Source organism: Triticum urartu, chromosome 7, assembly GCF_003073215.2.
Source record: "Triticum urartu cultivar G1812 chromosome 7, Tu2.1, whole genome shotgun sequence".
In the NCBI taxonomy this organism is placed as follows: domain Eukaryota; kingdom Viridiplantae; phylum Streptophyta; class Magnoliopsida; order Poales; family Poaceae; genus Triticum; species Triticum urartu.
This window is the reverse complement of record NC_053028.1, coordinates 543,927,126-543,946,061: the sequence shown is the minus strand read 5'-3', so window position 1 is coordinate 543,946,061 and position 18,936 is coordinate 543,927,126. Positions and strand designations below refer to the sequence as shown.

Sequence of the window (18,936 nt, the reverse complement as noted above, 5' to 3'; positions counted from 1 at the left end):
TTGTTTTCATTTCATCATGATGTCCATACTTATGTTATGTCATGTCTGCATCTGAGTACTTATTCTGCTGCAAGTAATTCTTTGCTTAGGAATTTCCTCACCCCGAAATTCCTCAGTGAAGAATTCATAAAAATCGCCTATGTCTTCTATCTCAGCGGGTGATATGTCATTCATAATTTCTTGATATAAGGTAAAAGGAATAGCACTCACGCTAGCACCCATGTCAGATAAACAATGATAACAGTGATCTCCTGTCTTAACTGAGACAACAGGCATGCCAACAACAGGTCTATGTCTATCCTTTTCATTAGGTTTGGCAATTCTAGCAGCTTCATCACAAAAAGTAAAATAACATGCCCATCTATATTTTTCAACCAGGAGATCCTTAACCATAGCAACACTAGGTTCTACTTTGATTTGTTCAGCTGGTTTAGGTGTTCTAATATAACTTTTATTGACCGCAGTTGAAACATTAGCATGTTCCTTCATCCTAACAGGTAAAGGTGGTTTTTCAATATAAGCAGCAGGAACAACTAGATCAACATTATAAATAATAGTTTCATCTTTAGCTATTACCGGTTATTTAATTTCTTCTTTAATAGGTGGGTGATATTTAAACCACTTCTCCTTAGGGAGATCAACATGATTAGCAAAAGATTCACAAAAGGAGGCTACTATCTCACAGTCCAGTCCATATTTAGTGCTAAACTTCTGAAAAGCATATGTATTCATAAAAGATTTAACACAATCAAAATTAAGCTTAATACCTGACTATTTAACTTCATCGAGTTCCCAATCTTCAAAGTTGCGTTTAATTCTTTCTAAAAGATTCCACCAGAATTCAATAGTCTTCATAAAGGAACCGACACAAGAAGTATCGAGCATGGATCGATCATTATGAGAAAGCCAAGCATAAAAATTCTGAATAGTAATTTCTCTTGAGAGCTCATGGTTGGGCCATGAATATAACATTGACTTAAGCCTCCTCCAAGCTAGAGCGATACTTTCTCCTTCACGAGGCCAAAAATTATATATATAATTCCAATCACGATGAACTAGATGCATATGATATTTTTTTGGTGGAATTCCAATTTCAACCTATTCCAATTTCAAGATCCAATATCATCGCATAGCCTATACCATGTCAATGCCTTTACCTCCAAAGATAAAGAGAAAACCTTCTTCTTAGTTTCATCTCCGGGTAAATCTGCAAGCTTAAATAATCCACAAATTTCATCCACATATATCAAGCGCATATCAGGATGTTCGGTTCCATCTCCTGCATAAGGATTAACTAGAAGTTGTTCTATCATACCCAAAGGAATTTCATATTCGGTATTTTTAGTAGGTGCAGTGGGTTGACGGCAACTAATTGTGGTTCTGATCGAGGTGAATATACCCCGAACAAACCCCTCAAAGGATTGTTCTTCATAGTAACAAGTGACAATAAATTTCAGCACATAGTAATAAATTTTCCTTACCAAGAGCTCTTCACTCCCCGGCAATGGCGCCAGAAAAGAGTCTTGATGACCCACAAGTATAGGGGATCAATCGTAGTCCTTTCGATAAGTAAGAGTGTCGAATCCAACGAGGAGCAGAAGGAAATGGTAAGTGGTTTTCAGCAAGGTAATGTGTGCAAGCGCTGAAATTGTAAGTAACAGATAATTTGGTAGCAGGATAATTTGTAACGAGCACGTAACGGGAACGGCAAATAATATGAAGCAAGATGGCCCAATCCTTTTGTGGCAAAGGACAGGCCAAAACGGTTTCTTATAATAAGCAAAGTGTTCTTGAGGGCACACGGGAATTTCATCTAGTCACTTTCATCATGTTGGCTTGATTTGTGTTCACTGCTTTGATAATTTGATATGTGGGTGGATCGGTGCTTAGGTGATGTTCTTACTTGAACAAACCTCCTACTTATGATTAACCTCCTCGCAAGCATCCGCAACTACGAGAAAAGTATTAAGATAGAATCTAACCATAGCATTAAACTTTTGGATCCAAATCTGTCCCTTGCAAAGTAGCGCATAAACTAGGGTTTAAGCTTCTATCACTCTAGCAACCCATCATCTAATAACTACTCCACAATGCATTCCCTTAGGCCCAAATATGGTGAAGTGTGTAGTCGACGTTCACATGACACCACTAAGGGAATCACAACATATATACATATTATCGAAATATCGAACACATATCAGTTTCACATGATTACTTGCAACATGTTTCTTCCGTGACCTCAAGAACAAAAGTAACTACTCATAAGTGATAAACATGTTCATGATCAGAGGGGTATTAAATAGCATAATGGATCTGAACATATAATCTTCCACCAAATAAACCATATAGTGATCAACTACAAGATGTAATCAACACTACTAGTCACCCACATGTACCAATCTGAGGTTCCGGTACAAAGATTAAACACAAGAGATGAACTAGGGTTTGAGAGGAGGTGGTGCTGGTGAAGATGTTGATGAAGATTGGCCTCCCCAAGATGAGAGGGTTGTTGGTGATTATGATGACGATGATTTCCCCCTTCGGGAGGGAAGTTCCCCCGGCGGAATTGCTCCGCCGAAGGACAAAAGTGCTCATGCCCATGTTCCGCCTCGAGACGGTGGCACTCCCTCCCGAAAGTCCTCTCCTCATTGTTTCTAGGTCAAAATGACTTATATACCAGAATATGGGCACCGGAGGTGGCCGAGGAGGGCACAACCCACCAGGGCGCGCCCAGGTGGGTTGTGCCCACTTGGTGGGCCCCCTCTGGTAGTTATTCGTTCCAATAATTCTTATTTATTCCATAAAAATTCCTCGTGAAGTTTCAGCTCGTTTAGAGTTGTGCGGAATAGGTAGCCCGGCGTAGCTTTTTCAGGTCCAGATTTCCAGCTGTCGGAATTCTCCCTCTTTGTGTGAACCTTGCATATTATGAGAGAAAAGGCATTAGAATTACTACAAAAAGCATTATTATGCATAAAAACATTATAAATAACAGTAGGTAAACATGATGCAAAATGTACGTATCAGCGATCTCGCCATCACTTCTCACCAGGAGAGTTTCTCCGCCTATGTCCTCCGTCGGCTTTCGTCGGTCGTCGGTGGTGAGGGGGGTCGCCGGATCTATGTGTGTTGATAGTTTTAGCCCATAATAGCTTAGTTTTTATGCTGTTCATCGTCTTGGCTTCGACGACAACGATGGCGGCATTGAATAAAGATTCTTCAGATCCTTCCGTAACGAGGAGATTGGGGATGGATTTGAAAACCAATCAGTTCAAGCAAGGATGGTGTGACATCCTTGTGTTGGACTTGTGTCCTCGGGCTCCGTCGTTGGGCCCGTGTGGAGCTTGGGAGGTAGTCCGGAAGCGGATGCATATTGTGGTCCACATTGATAACATCCGGAAGATGGTGGATCATGTGCTGGGTTCGTGGATGGGAGGTGTGGTTTCCTCCTCCGACGTCTTGGTCGTGTGGGGTGCATGAGTTTGATGCAGTGTTTGAGGTGTTGCCCTAGGTCCGATTCGTTCAAAGGTAATGGTTTCACCTTTGACGAGCCACCTTGAAGGTCCACAAAGCCGCATATTAGCGATGGAGCCGCGTTGAGCTTGGGTGAGGAGACGATTCATTATTCTTTTCTCTGGTGGCTATTGTGGTGGTGCCAGAAACATGTGTCACATATTGGTATCAAGCTCAGAGGATTCTTCGGTCTTGATTATAATTTTCCTTCTAGGCTGATATTCTTTTGTGTAAAGGCTAGCGTTCAATAGTATTTTTAGTTTTGTCAGGTCCTTGTTTATGTTGCTTGTACTATGATCTCTATAATATGAACGAGACATGTATTACAATAAAAAAGACACATCAAAATATTTAAAATCATGATTTCATAGAAACCGGTATTCTAAATTAAAACTCTAAAATTATCTATGTAAATATATGTCAGTTTTGGTCCATTATCGAATCCAAATAGTCCCTAAAAAAAGATAAAAGAAGACGAATATCAACATACGTATCTTTTACCTCTTCCAAAAGAAAAGCTCTTCTTCTTTCGTCGTCGCCGCCAGCGGGAGGGACCTCGTTTTCGTTCTTGTTAGATTCATCGTTTTGGTTGAACTTGTGTGGCAGCGACGATGTCCCTTAGTAGGAATAATGCCTTCCACATTCTATCCCCGTCCCAATGGAGGGCGTGTGGAGGTTTTTCTCCGTCAGATCTCGCAGGATTCGGTCAGTGCTAGTATTCGGTGGATCTGTTTGGATCCGATCCTAGTTCATCTACGTTTGGGTGTTTACAGGTTTGATCCTTCTGATCTATAAATTTTTTCATTAGCTATTTTTGCTACTCTGGTGCGCTGCTTTTACAGGGCCTTATCACGATAACTTTCCGACTGTCTACTACAACAAGATTTGTCCGACTCCGGTGACGAAGGGGCGATGACGGCGGTGCGCTTTTGGCTCGCTTCAGTGTTTGTACTCGTCGCTAGATGGTCCATGGACATGTAATTTTTATTATCTCTGTTGTTTTTTATATTGCCATGATTGAAGATGTTAGATTGATAGTTTTTCTACCAAAGAAAGATTGGAAGCTTTTGTAAATCTAAATAGAGTTCAGTTTAGGTTCGTATTTTGCCCGTCCGAAAAGACTACGGTTAGCGACCATAATAAAACCAGGACACCGCGGACGGAGAGCGTCGAGTCCTCCCCCGCTCCGCTCATCTTGGGAAGGAAGCAAAGCAGAGCCGCGCCGCCGAGGTGGATATGGCCGAGGCCGACGACGCCGCCGCCGCCCGCCGGCGCACCGTCACCACGGAGTACCGCAACAAGCTCCTCAACTGCCGCGAGCTAGAGACGAGGGTCCGCACAGGTAACACGGCGCCTCCCCCCTCCCTCCCCCCTCCCATCTCATGCGCTGTGGATCCTACTTGTTCGATCTACGGGTTTCAGACTAGTTGGCTCGCCCCGAGGTATCCGCGGGTGCTGGTCGATTGTGGAGGACGGGATCTGGTTTTCCGTGGCGATTAGGAGGGTTGTGGGCTAGGGTTTTGGTTTGGCCAATTTGGGTTCAGGAGTTGCGTGCCTCAGCCTGCCTCGACCACGGCTTGGGCTGTTGGTTCTCGACGAGGGAGGCTAGTGGGTCGGTTGCTGATTGCCTGCTGAACATGTGGTGTTTAGGTTCTTAGGGCGCCGTCTTTGATTTAGGTGAGATTTGGTTGATTTTGCAAGATACGAAGAGGATTTGGGATGAAGTGTTATTCTCGTTGAGCAGTAGATTAGGATGAGCTGGGGTTCGGTCCTAGATATGTTTGCTCTACCATTTGCGTTTTGATTTAGGATGTGAATTCGTAATTGGCGTTGAGTGCTAAACATGAATATCATAGTAATATTTAGCTAGTCATTTGGCCTAATTTGTGGTCGTGATGTAATTGATTATCTGGTTCGGCAGTTCATCATAGTGTTTTCCATCGTGGTGAGGCAAAGGCAACTGCAGTAGTTATTAGTTCGAGTGATTGAGATGCTGGGTGATCACTCTTCTTTCCATAAGGTCCTATAACTCTGTGCTGTTAAGGTGTCAAGGAGCTCAGATTTGGTGCACATGTTTCATTTCTTTTGATATATATATTTGGGACCAGCCCTATTAAGTATCATACGCGGAAAGGCCCCAAAACTACATGTATCCAAGTTTATGTGCCTGTTCATTTTTCTACTTTATCCTTCACACCTTGAATTGTGTTGCTGGTGATATGGTGATGAACATGAGCTTCCATGGATTCGTCCTTTCCTTGGTTTATGTTTGTTCCATCAGTGGGCGACCTTTCACTCTTTCTTGTGGTTATGCTTGGTCTTATATGCGTCTGCCTTATATGATTTGGTTTTGATGCAACATGGTTTGGGTGAGGCTCAGAGCCTTTACAACTTAAAGGTGTGATAGATTAAATAGCTTTGGTATTGTTATATTTGTACTAATATTTGCAAACATGTAATTTGTGAAAATGATGGTTAAACACATATGTTGGAGATGATGCCAGTTTCCAACCGACAGTAAAAATAAAATAAAACGAGTAACGTCTATGGCTCATGCTATGTGTGTGTAATTTACCTAGAACCTGGATTTAGGGTTAGTTTGGTTGCAAGCCTGGGCCGCATGCCTGGGCAAAGCTGCTGCCTGGTATGTGCCTGAGATTTTCAATTTTCTAGCCTGGCCAGGCAGCCTGGAGAGGTAGCTGTTTGGATTGTGTGCTGGGCCTGGGAGGAATAAACAAACATAAAACTGACAAAGCAGCCCATAACTCATCTATAACCTGCTGGATCAGCATCAGGCTGATGTTGCCTGCCGTCCAGGCGGATGGAAGGGGACGCCTGGCAGGCTAATCTCATGCCTGGGCGATTCAGGCCAGGCTCGCACCAAAATTCTCAGGACACCAACCAAACGAACTTCAGGCAGACTTCAGGGAAGCTCCAGGCCAGGCATCCCGCGACATGGAAGCGAACCAAACTAGCCCTTAATCCTTGTCAATTGGACTGACTGGATTGATAACCTGACCTGACATTTTGATATACAAATTATGTACTCGATCTGGCACATGCATAATATCTTGTTTCTCTTGTCCTGTTGTCCCCAGGTTCAATGTTTGATGCAACTTCTTTTTATTGAAGATTATGTTGAACTATGGACAGCAGTACTCATGGTTTTATTAGATGGCTTTTGTTTGATAAATCTACTTATTTATATGCAGGTAGGGAAAACCTAAAAAAGGCAAAGAAAGATTACGATAAAACTGAAGATGATTTGAAGTCCTTGCAGAGTGTGGGCCAAATCATTGGTGAAGTACTTCGACCATTGGACAGTGAAAGATGTAAGTGAAAAGACTTACTTTTGTTGGTTTTAGAACAGATTTATCTCTGTACAAACATGATAATATCCATTCTCTTTTTGGCCATTAGTTTCATCATTACATTGCTTGTTTTTCTCCCTAAGTTGTTGTAATATGTTTGCTCATGGCAGTAAACCTTTCCGGGTCTGTCTAGGACACATCTAGATGTGACATAACTATGTCACATCTAAGCTGATGTCCACTCTGTTTGTGGTCTATTTTTTTTGTCCTAGTTTATTTTTTGTTTGAAGGGGAGCCTTGGCGCAGTGGTAAAGCTGCTGCCTTGTGACCATGAGGTCACGGGTTCAAGTCCTGGAAACAGCCTCTTACAGAAATGTAGGGAAAGGCTGCGTACAATAGACCCAAAGTGGTCGGACCCTTCCCCAGACCCTGCGCAAGCGGGAGCTACATGCACTGGGGCTGCCCTTTTAGTTTATTTTTTGTTTCTTGTTGCTGCATTATATATTTGTGGGAGATTAGATGTGACATCCTTAAAAAACATCTAGATGTGAATTAGACAAACTGAACCTTTCCTTCTCAATTCAGCAACAATGTACTTAGTTTTAGCAAAGCAACTGAAACTTGTTTTTGTTGTAGTTATCGTCAAAGCCAGTAGTGGCCCACGTTATGTGGTTGGCTGCAGAAGCAAAGTTGACAAAGAAAAGCTGACAGCTGCAACACGAGTTGTCCTTGACATGACAACATTAACAATAATGCGCACTCTACCACGTGAGGTATGTGATTGTTGATTTTTCGTTTATGTTTTAGTTCAGTACAGTTTTGAAATTCTGTTTCTAATGTGAGGGGTTACACTAAGATTGTACTAATTTCCTTTGCTTAGGTTGACCCCGTGGTCTATAATATGCTACACGAAGACCCCGGCAATGTCAGTTACTCAGCTGTAGGTGGACTGTCGGATCAAATAAGGGAGCTGCGGGAGTCCATCGAGTTACCTCTTATGAATCCAGAATTGTTTCTTCGCGTTGGGATTAAACCACCAAAGGTAGTTTGAAGAAAAGATGTGCCGTATTATGCAATTAGCTTAGACAAATAATGATACAATTATCACCATCCTGAGATGTACTAACTGCTACTTTACTCATTCAAGGGTGTTCTGCTCTATGGCCCACCTGGAACGGGAAAGACATTGCTTGCTAGAGCCATTGCTAGCAACATCGATGCTAACTTTTTGAAGGTCTGCTTTTCTTTTCTTTAATGCTGTTATTTATTAGCAACCTTTTATCTGGATATATCATTATGGTACTATGTTGAACTAATGTGTTCTGCTAATGCAGATCGTTTCAAGTGCTATCATTGACAAATATATTGGTGAAAGTGCCCGTCTTATAAGAGAAATGTTTAACTATGCACGTGAGCATCAAGTAAGTCTCATTATGTTCTGTTTCTTTGTACATTTACTAGTAATCCTTAATATTCTGTCTATTATTTGAAAGCTGTTAAAATCATAATAATGTAAGCTATTACATTTGTTCCCTCATTGCCAAATATATTCTGCTCCAGTTGTTAGATTAGGTTTGTGCGTGAATTAGCTGTAGATTCTCCATTCATTAGGAGAGCAAAAGTTGCTAGCAGTCTGCGATACAGAGCACCCAAACTCTATGTTTACTCTGCCAGAAAAGTCCATGGAGAAGATCTTTGCATTTTAAGTTGCTACTATGCACATCTGTGAATGCATTTTAAGTTATATGTTTGTTTCTCTTCTATTTTGTACTAATATCGCTCATTAACATTATCTTCTTTTCTGATCCTTTTGTTTAGCCATGTATTATTTTCATGGATGAGATTGATGCCATTGGTGGCCGAAGATTCAGTGAGGGCACTAGTGCAGATCGTGAAATACAACGGACATTGATGGAGCTCCTAAATCAGTTGGATGGATTCGATGAGCTCGGAAAGGTACACATTATTTTCTGTTTTGTGGCAGCTATGGTGAAACATATGTTTATTGAATAAGAGTAGGTATTGTACAGTGATACAATGCTTACTGAATACTGATCAATTGAATGCTGAATTCTTAATGTGCACCGCACTGCACTCTAGTTACAGTCAATCTATCTTTAGTTGCCCTATGAACTACCCGCCTTTCCTACATCATAAAGTTGTTGTATCGAGTAGTTGATTAGGAGGTCAGTGTTAATCTTGGGGAAGAGAAACTTTTGTGTAGAAACCTGAGAAAGATATTTATTAGAAAAAAGAACTTGAAAGTTGAAGATATGCTGGTTGTCCCTGATTGATTGTCTTAAATTATTATTATGGAGTGTACATGTGTTGTGAGTTGCTGAATATCTGCTTATGTGAATCATGCGTGCCACTGCTTATACAGGTGAAGATGATCATGGCGACGAACCGGCCTGATGTCTTGGACCCTGCGCTCCTTCGTCCTGGACGCCTAGACCGGAAGATAGAGATTCCGCTGCCGAATGAGCAATCCAGGACCGAGGTCCTGAAAATCCACGCTGCTGGTATCGCCAAGCATGGTGAAATTGATTATGAGGCTGTGGTTAAGTTGGCCGAGGTGAGTTACTCTTATAGTTAAGCTAACTACCACCTCATCATGCTGGTGTTTCTGAAGCCTTAACTCGTATGGTTCCAGGGCTTCAATGGCGCCGATCTTCGCAATGTCTGCACTGAGGCTGGCATGGCCGCCATTCGAGCAGAGCGGGACTATGTCATCCACGAAGACTTCATGAAGGTGGGGTGTCGATTGCTATTCCTTTCTACCTGTTCATCCTAATACAATTGAGTCAGGTACTCACTACAATGTCTGGCAAAATGGTTGCAGGCGGTGCGGAAGTTGAATGACGCCAAGAAGCTCGAGTCCAGCGCACACTACAGCGCCGACTTTGGCAAGGACTAAGATGAGAGTAGGAGACTGTCAGGCGAAACGAAACACTGTCTGTTTTCTTGTACCATGGCGGAGTTTGTCACCCCCGGACCCGACGATATAGAACATCATGTGTTTCTACCTTTTATATGTTGTGGGACGACTGCCTTTGCCGCGCAAGTTGGATGTAATCAAAAGTTGAGACAGGTCTGGAACTGACTGGTTTCTTAGATTTACAAACTTGTTTCCTTCTCAAGTTACTGTGCCTCGATTGTGGAATCAAAAAAATGTGGCAACACTTGCAATTTCTTCCTGTTACTTTACCTGAGAATGCGAAAAGGAACCTCGTCCTGTTACTCTACCTGAGAATCAAGAAATGTGCTTAAAGGAAGATTTGCAGCGTGTGCTTCTGCCTGCGCTTCTCTCTGCCCGTGGGAGGGAATCAAGAAATGTGCAGTGGTACTTGGCTCCGTAGGGGACGCATTCCGTTTCCTGCTGAAAACGACCTGATTCACGTGGAATTTCACATGCCCGTGGTGAAACAGAGTACTCAATTCTTTTGAATTATATGTATCTGCGAGATTAATTTTTGGTTTAGATGTGCAAAAGCAAACCATTTCTATCAAAAACATTCCTATAATGAATTCCTTAGGAACCTTTATCATAAATGGAATATACCGAATTGTGATCAATCAAATATTGCTAAGTCCTGGGGAGTAGGATTTTCTACAAGTGCTTGCCATAGAACTAGTTAAGGGTTTCAACGGTGCAAAAGTTCTCAAAAATTCTGAAAAAAATGCTGAACCAACACACCTATAATATAACATGATCCAACGGAGGGATTAAAAAATACGACTGTATGTGTCCTGGACAAAAAAAACAAATAGTTCCGTATATATTTATGTCGCACTGAGCTGAAATGCTTATTATTTTTGTCGAGGACACATAGATGCATATTTTGACAATCCCTCCATTGGATCATCTTATTACATTAGAGAGATACTCCCATATTTATTTCATATTTTTTGATAACTTTTGAACCGTTAGAAGTTTAAGAAAACTTAACTAGTTCTGTGGCAAGCTATGGTAGACACAGTTTTACCTAATACTAATACTATTCATCACCCAGGATGCAGAATAAGTAATTCTTCACTTGAGGTAATCTTACGATAGCTTTATAAATAAATTACGTTTGGAATACAAATGGTTACATTCATATTGATTCGCTACATAAATTTTGGTATAAGAAAATAAAAAAATAGGTTATAAGACCAACAATATAGCATTTTATGTATGTTTTACATTATGGTTTTACATAACATAAAATATTTTTTATGGCGAGTGTATATTTTCTTACGTTCTCTTTTTACGTATGAAATAAGACAAAATTTACGAAACTTAAAAATACGATGCACTGACGTTAAAATAGAGAGGGGGTGAAAAATAACTATTCCTCACTCAGGGTGACGAATAACTATTCCTCACCCAGGGTGACGAATATTAGGCTGCTTTGTCCATTCTCCGCTCCTCTATTTGAGGCAAGCCTTGCTTTTTTACCCCATGCTAAATTGATCGTTTGTTCTATTTTTACACGGACGAAAAGGAAACCTTGAAGCCACGTGTTGGGCCGAAACGCCGCTCCTTCCTTCCCCAGCGTCCTCTCCGATCCGACGGCCAGCACCAATCTCAAAGCGCACGTGAGTGCCCAAAACCAAAATTAGCGAGCACCCGGGCGGGCGCGGGGAAACCACCCCCCACCCCTCCCACCGTTTCGGCGCAAGGAAGGAACCAAACAGACATGGCGACCCAAGAACTCTGATCCCTTTCCTCCCTCGAAATTGTCAGCTCAAAAGATTTGGAAAGATCGATCGATCGATCGATCGATCGTGCATGTCTGCTCGCATTTTGATTTGATTTGATGGTCGCCGCCGCGATCCGCGCATGACGAAGCTCAAGAGCCTAACGTCGTCGGTGGGGAAGGCGGAGTGCGCGGGGAGCGCTCGGCAGATTGCCGGGTCGTCGATGAAGCTGCTGGTGCGCGTCGTCGAGGCGCGGGCCCTGCTGCCGGTGCACCTCAACGGCTCCAGCGACCCCTTCGTCAAGCTGCAGCTCGGCAAGCGCCGCGCCAAGACGGCCGTCGTCAAGAAGAGCCTCACCCCCGTCTGGGACGAGGAGTTCAGCTTCCTCGTCGGCGACGTCACCGAGGAGCTCTCCGTATCCGTGCTCAACGAGGACAAGTACTTCACCAACGACCTCCTCGGCAAGGTCAAGGTGCCGCTCTCCATGGTCATGGAGGCCCCGGACCTCTCCCTCGGCACCGCCTGGTACCAGCTCCAGCCCAAGAGCAAGAAGTCCAAGAAGAAAGAACGCGGTATGCTATTATTATTGCCTTGCCCATCACCGCATTCATCTCCTCCACGTTTCCCCCTCTCCTCTCTTATGGTTTCGTTTTGAATTTGTGTAAGCACTAAGCAATTGTGACATGCACGCACAGGTATATAAGATGTCTTAGATATCATATTCTAAGATATGTTGTAATCTTGGCACCATTTAATTTGAATTTCTTCCATGTGCAGGGGAAATTTGCCTGCGCATATCCTTGTCTACGCGCGCGCACGTGTCCGAAGAATCACACCAGCTACCACAACCCACTTCGGATGGCATGGCGTCCAGTTCAGACAGGTCAATTGGGAACAAAGATGGAGCTTTGTCAACCAGCAATAGCTACATTGACATGTCAGCCCTTGCCAGTTTGGACCGATCATCGCAGGGAAGTACGGAACGATTGGGGGATGGTGCTGTAGACCAACCGCCCCAGACCAGCATTGACCAAGCAGTCACTGAACCTGGAACCGCTGTTTGTAATGATGCGATGGCGAATACGTCGTCGGTGGTAGAGGTCTTGTCTCGCTATTTCTTTGGGAAACCTGCTGATACTAATCTGCCTTCCATCGTTGCCTCTGACGCCGAGTCGGTGGTGGAGCAGTCCGAAGAGCCAAAAGTTTGCTCTGTAGACCGTGAAAGTCCCGAGAATGGCACGCCATCCGAGTCAAACCTTGATGAGCTACTGAAAATCATGGAGTCCAAAGATCAAGGCTGTGAAATGCCAGCAAAATTGTCTAACGGCGTTCTAGTTGACGAATCTTATGTTATCGCACCAGCTGGACTGAATTCCCTCTTGTTTACTCCAAATTCAGATTTCTGGCCAGCAGTAGCAGAGCTTCAAGGAACAAGTGGATTTCAGATTGAACCATGGAAGATCGATAGCAACGATGGTTGTTTGCGAAGAACATTAAGTTACATAAAGGCCGCTAGTAAGCTGGTTAAAGCTTGCAAAGCCACAGAAGAGCAGAAATACTTAAAAGCAGCTGGGAATTCTTTCGCTGTTTTGTCTATTGTTAGCACTCCTGATGTTCCTTATGGCAGTTGTTTCAAGATAGAGATATTGTACTGTATAACGCCAGGTCCCCAGTTATCATCTGAAGAGCAAACAGCACATCTTACTGTAAGTTGGCGGATCAACTTTCTTCAGAGCACAATGATGAAAGGAATGATTGAGAGTGGTGCAAAACAAGGCATGTCAGAAGGTTTTGCACAATTTTCTGAAGTACTGTCCCAAAGGTTTAAAGTAGCTGAGCTTGATGATGCCAATTCAAACAAAGCAAAGATTTTAGCCTCACTACAAGCACATAAAGAACCAAGCTGGAGGTTGATTGTCCGCTTCCTTGGGAACTTCACATTCATATTCTCTGTTATCATAGGGATATATGTTATAGTTCACCTTCATTTATCAAGGCCCAAAGTGATGAATGGGCTTGAATATTTTGGCATTGACCTTCCAGATTCAATTGGAGAGGTTGTGGTTTGTGCTGTCTTGATCCTTCAGGGACAGACCATCCTGAAAGTAATAAAGCGCTTCTTGAATGCATGGAGACAAAGAGGTAGATATCTTAGGCCCTATGTTATTATCTACTTCAAAACTGTTGCACATGAATCTGTATATTCTTGATTAGTTTTATGTTCTCTTTCTGTTGTACTCCCTGCGCCTGGAATTACTTGTCGCTCAAACGGATGTATCTAGCACTAAAATATGTCTAGATACATCCATTTGAGCGACAAGTAATTCCGGACGGAGGAAGTTTCTAGTAAGTAATATGTGCATTGCACGTGAGAGCTTAGATAATCAAAGTACGGCCAAAGATCGACATACTGAATTGTAATAGTCAAATGAAAATTTGAGGCACATGCATCAAGTATAAGATGCATATTTAATTCTCTTAGTCCATTCCATAAAAAATAAATCAAATTATAGCTACAAAATACTTGAAAACTGCATCGTATATGCTACACAAAACTCGGGTAAAATATATCGAGCACATTTTGTCTAGGCAGTCTCTTTTAATTACTTCGTATTGAATTTTCAATAGAAAATAACATGAATACCTAATGCTGCATCACAAAGATAAATGTGGTTTATGATGTAAGGCCGTAGCCTTGAACACAATGATTTTTTTTCACAAAAGTAAAAATCAATGACAGTTCTGTTAGAAAAGAAGAACTTAGGAGTGTTTAATTATAGAAGAGTCTAGAATAAAATAGAAGTGTGTTTCGTGATTTGTGCATAATATCCATTGGGCTTTAGTATAACCATAGAATCTTCTAGATAGTATATGTGGCAGAATCTGGTGTAGTAAAGAGAAATCCGACGGCCACAAGTGCTCGGATTTGCCATCTCTCTCACGTCAGATTGACTTTATCCAACGGACGATATTCAAAGCTATTCATACACTATATAATGGAATAGAAATAGATGGTATAGATATAGATATGCTCTAAGAGTGAAAGTGTTATTCTAAAAGGAGATGAGGTGAATTGTCTTCTACTGCAACCAATGGACATTTCGCTCTACACATATGTTCTGGTATTGTAGTGCTACTTGATTTGCTTTAAATTTCGGTAACAGTTGAGCAATATTTGTCTTTTTCTTCTTCCTGTATTAGGTAGTGATCATGGAGTCAAAGCTCATGGAGATGGCTGGTTACTGACTGTTGCACTTATTGAGGGTACTGGTATACTATCTGCTGGTTCATCTAAACCATTTGACCTATATGCTGTTTTTACCTGCAACACGAAGAGGAAAACAAGCTCAATTAAATTCCACGCATCTGATCCAAAATGGAACGGTTAGTTTCTTTCCCCTTCATGTTGCTTTGTTCTCAGCTGGGAAGAGCAGCCGATCCTTTGTGCTACACAGTATTGCATGAACTGACGGTACTGACCTTCGCATATGCATAGTGTAGCTGACCCATTGATGCTTGAATTTCTAGAGATATTTGAATTTGATGCAATGGATGATCCACCATCAAGGATGGATGTAGCTATTCATGATTCAAATCAATTAGATGAAGCTCCCATTGGTCACGCCGAAGTGAACTTCCTGAAGAGCAATTTGTCAGATTTAATGGACATATGGGTTCCTCTTGATGGGAAGTGTGATCCAGCAAGCAACCCTAAGCTACATTTGAGAATATTTTTGAACAACTCGAGAGGAACTGAAGTTGTTCTGAATTACCTGGCAAAGATGGGGAATGAAGTCGGTAAGAAGGTAAGGACCTAACTTTTTGTCTGATTTGTTTTTCATCATCTCTTCTATTTCTGAAATTACATATGATATAATGTGTAGATAAATTTGCGGTCAGCACAAACAAATTTAGCATTCCGAAAGCTCTTTAACCTCCCTCCTGAAGAATTCCTCATCGATGATTTCACCTGTCATCTAAAACGGAAGATGCCACTTCAGGTATTTACTTTTCTGATTGTTTACTTATGTGTCAAAGATGCTACTATTATTTTAATTGTACCAAGTAGACCTGTACATGTATGTACCATACTACCAAGGAGAATCGTTTTGCATTCGTTTGTGACTCACTTGACAGTTGCCAATATTTTGTACTTTCTCCATTTTGTTCTGTCAATATTTACAGAGAACTGACTCTTTTACAGGGACGGGTATTTTTTTCTCCAAGAATAATTGGATTCTACTCTAATATATTTGGTCACAAGACCAAGTTTTTCTTTCTGTGGGAAGACGTTGATGATATCCAGGTTATCCCTCCTACACTGTCAATTGGCAGCCCATCCTTGATGGTTATCCTTAGAAAGGATAGAGGGTCAGAAGCAAAACATGGTGCCAAGGCAACAGATCATCATGGAAGACTCAAGTTCCATTTTCAGTCCTTTGTTTCGTTCAATGATGCTCACAGGTACCTTTCATTTGTTTGTTTTTGAGGTCCAGTGAGACATCTAGGCCAAGCATATATTTTATTCTTCAGAACTTCAGATCAAAATTTCTAAATAAAATAAGATAACTCTAGATCTTATTTTGTGAAGTTCAAGGATAACATGTTCATGGGTACGCTGGCCTGATGTGGCTTTGGTTTGCAGATTACAAGCCCAAAGCCGGCTTGACCTGCAGTGACGAAAGGTCGAAAACTATAAATGGACACATTTCAGCATAATTCCCATTATAAGATAGGACAACTTTAACATTTTAGTCTTTTGGGGGATTTGAACCCAATATTAAGCGTCGAGCGACTAGTCGCGTTGACAAGTGTACCAGTCGTAACCTGGGTGTTAACTGGGCACCTCGACTCTATTGGTTGGCACAGCCGAGCGACTGGTTAACTAGTAGCTGACTAATCTTGACTAGTCTAGTCCCTTGAGCCAAGCAAGTCAAAATTGGCCCACTGTTTCCAAAAAAAAAAGGAATCTGCCCAAGGCTGGCCCACTGTATTCAGGTTCTTCTATACACTCACAACCTCACGGTATACAAATAAGAAAATGTAGTAACAATAGGTTTCTATTTTCTACTGATTATGGTTCTGCAGATAGTTGATCGGATCTTGCTATCCCATCCTGTACTAAGCTATTCTGCTAGTTTGCATATGAATGTATCACACCAAGAAATCTTTATCTGACAGAATAATCATGGGGATTTGGAAAATGCGATCACCGGGTCAAGAACAGAAAGGAGAGGTAATTGAGGAGTCTGAACCAAAAGAACTCCAGGCGGAAGAATGTGGATCCTTATTTACCCATGAGGATGTCAAAATGTCTGAAATATTCTCATCAGTTCTTTCTGTGGACGTGAGTGCCACTTTTATTTTGCGTGAGCTTGTCACAATTCATTTTCACACTAAAATTTGTTTTGGGATTCCTTACATATATCTAAATTTTCAGGTTGAGTCCTTGATGGAGATGTTTTCAGGAGGTCAGTTGGAACACAAAGTGATGCAAAAGACTGGCTGTCTGGACTACTCATCAACAGAATGGGAACTTGTAAGCAGAAATATATTCAAGCGGCAAATCAGCTACAAGTTTGACAAAGCATTGTCTCGATATGGAGGAGAAGCAAGCACCACTCAGCAGAAGTATGCCCTAGTGAACCAAGATGGCTGGGCCATTGAAGAGGTGATGACCCTCCAAGGTGTTCTACTTGGGGACTACTTTAATGTAAGACTCCCCCTTCCCACATTTATTCTTAAATGGTTTGTACTATGCTAACCATTATCAAGAGTTTGTGACCATTCTGAATAGTTGTAACCTTAGCTCTGAGCTAAAACATAAGAACTGAAGTGGTATTACTGTATGCTTGTTCTGTCAATCCTTTTGCTGAACTGGTAGATAGAATACTGTTGATCACAATGGTTCTTAACTTGCAGCTCCAGCTAAAGTATCATATGGCGAACATACCGTCAAAACCAAACACCTGCAGCGTGCAGGTTTTATTGGGGATTGCCTGGTTGAAAAGCACCAAGCAACAAAAGAAGATCACAAAAAATATCATGTCCAACACCTCGAATAGATTGAAGGAGCTCTTTTCCTTAGTCGAGAAGGATCTTACGTCAAGAAACGGTACCCTTTTCAATGCAGCTATTGATCCTTAGTGTTCATTATTGTGGTTTCTAATGTCACGTTAACCTATAGCAGAGTTCTTATCAAACCAATGCCAGGAAAGTAAGTTTATATGATGCATTTCATTGCTTCCATGTCAAATGAATTATTACCACCGAGTGGAAACTAAATGCAATGAATCTGGTATAACTTTTTATGTGGCACTGTCAGAAAGCATACTGTTTTTATTGCTCTGTATGAATCAGCGCTATTTGTTTTGCCACGGGAAAGAATGACGCTGATTTTTCTGTGTGCGGAAAATTTGTAGGTGGAAGCTAACCTCTGTACAGTATGACAGTAGATTACTCATTCCATCAAAATTTGTTTGAAGAGCCCAAACAGAGAGGGGAATCGGCATGATCTGTTGCCGTCTGCTTGTGGTGAGACATGCTTTAGCTGCTGCCAACAGTTTGCAGTTCTTACACAGACAGCAGAGCCTGAAAGTTAACTATGTGAATAGATTGTTTCAGAAGCAGTTCGTTAAAAAAAAAACATTTCTGATACGGCCTTACCCATTTACCCTCGTAGGAAGTCAAGTAGAGTTGTATATGCACAGCTGACCTGTATATGTATAACACAAGTGATATAGTGAAAGGAAGCTAATTTTGATTCACAGAGGTCTTGTCGGAGTTCTGTGATGTACTGTAAAACAATCAAGCAAATATGTGGTATATCATACATGTACTATTTTGTTGTTCAATGTGCCATACTCGTATGCATTGATGATTGATCTAAGAGCTTGCTATATAACAAACATCATGTATATAGGCATAGGTACTGAATGTTTTGTTATCCCCCTCCTGCATGCATCCTTTTATGCTGCAACTCAAGTTTGTATGCATTATCATTTATCTTTTCTCTAAGACCTTAAATGGACCATCATCCCCTGGCATTAGTTTAGATTTGTGCAACTCAGGAAATCTATCTTTATGTAAATGCACCCAGATAAGTTAAACATAACATGCTTTCTATCCTTATCACCCACAAGTTTGTACTTAGCATTCATGCACTCTATGTTTTCCTTCATCATCTCATGCATTTCAACATTAGTTCGGCATATTTCGTAGCATCAAAATTAACCTTCTCTAAAGATGAAAGAGGTAACAAATTAGTGGGTGCACGACATATAACACCAAGTACAACATAACCAATAAACATCTCCAAAAGTGGCTAAGAAAATTGGTACGACGAATCCATGATATGAAATAATTGTAGTTGACACACCACATAGACGAACAATTTCACAAAAGAATAAATTAGCAACATGTATAGGGTCAT

General features: G+C 41.6%; 2 protein-coding genes across 2 annotated transcripts; both read left to right on the top strand.

Annotated features, from left to right (window-relative positions):
- The first annotated feature begins 4,617 nt into the window (after positions 1-4,617).
- Positions 4,618-10,010, top strand: LOC125520739 (26S proteasome regulatory subunit S10B homolog B-like). The gene is made up of 10 exons (XM_048685738.1): positions 4,618-4,852; positions 6,723-6,842; positions 7,458-7,594; positions 7,702-7,863; positions 7,969-8,055; positions 8,156-8,242; positions 8,640-8,777; positions 9,205-9,396; positions 9,475-9,573; positions 9,664-10,010. Exons 1-10 carry the CDS (start codon positions 4,747-4,749, stop codon positions 9,736-9,738), a joined length of 1,203 nt encoding a protein of 400 aa, XP_048541695.1. The 5' UTR covers positions 4,618-4,746; the 3' UTR covers positions 9,739-10,010.
- A 1,376-nt stretch (positions 10,011-11,386) lies between these two features.
- Positions 11,387-18,271, top strand: LOC125524833 (C2 and GRAM domain-containing protein At1g03370-like). Its single transcript, XM_048689859.1, has 10 exons — positions 11,387-12,076; positions 12,282-13,646; positions 14,706-14,888; positions 15,033-15,310; positions 15,389-15,505; positions 15,709-15,968; positions 16,686-16,851; positions 16,945-17,217; positions 17,427-17,619; positions 17,927-18,271. Exons 1-10 carry the CDS (start codon positions 11,647-11,649, stop codon positions 17,935-17,937), a joined length of 3,276 nt encoding a protein of 1,091 aa, XP_048545816.1. The 5' UTR covers positions 11,387-11,646; the 3' UTR covers positions 17,938-18,271.
- Positions 18,272-18,936: the final 665 nt, after the last annotated feature.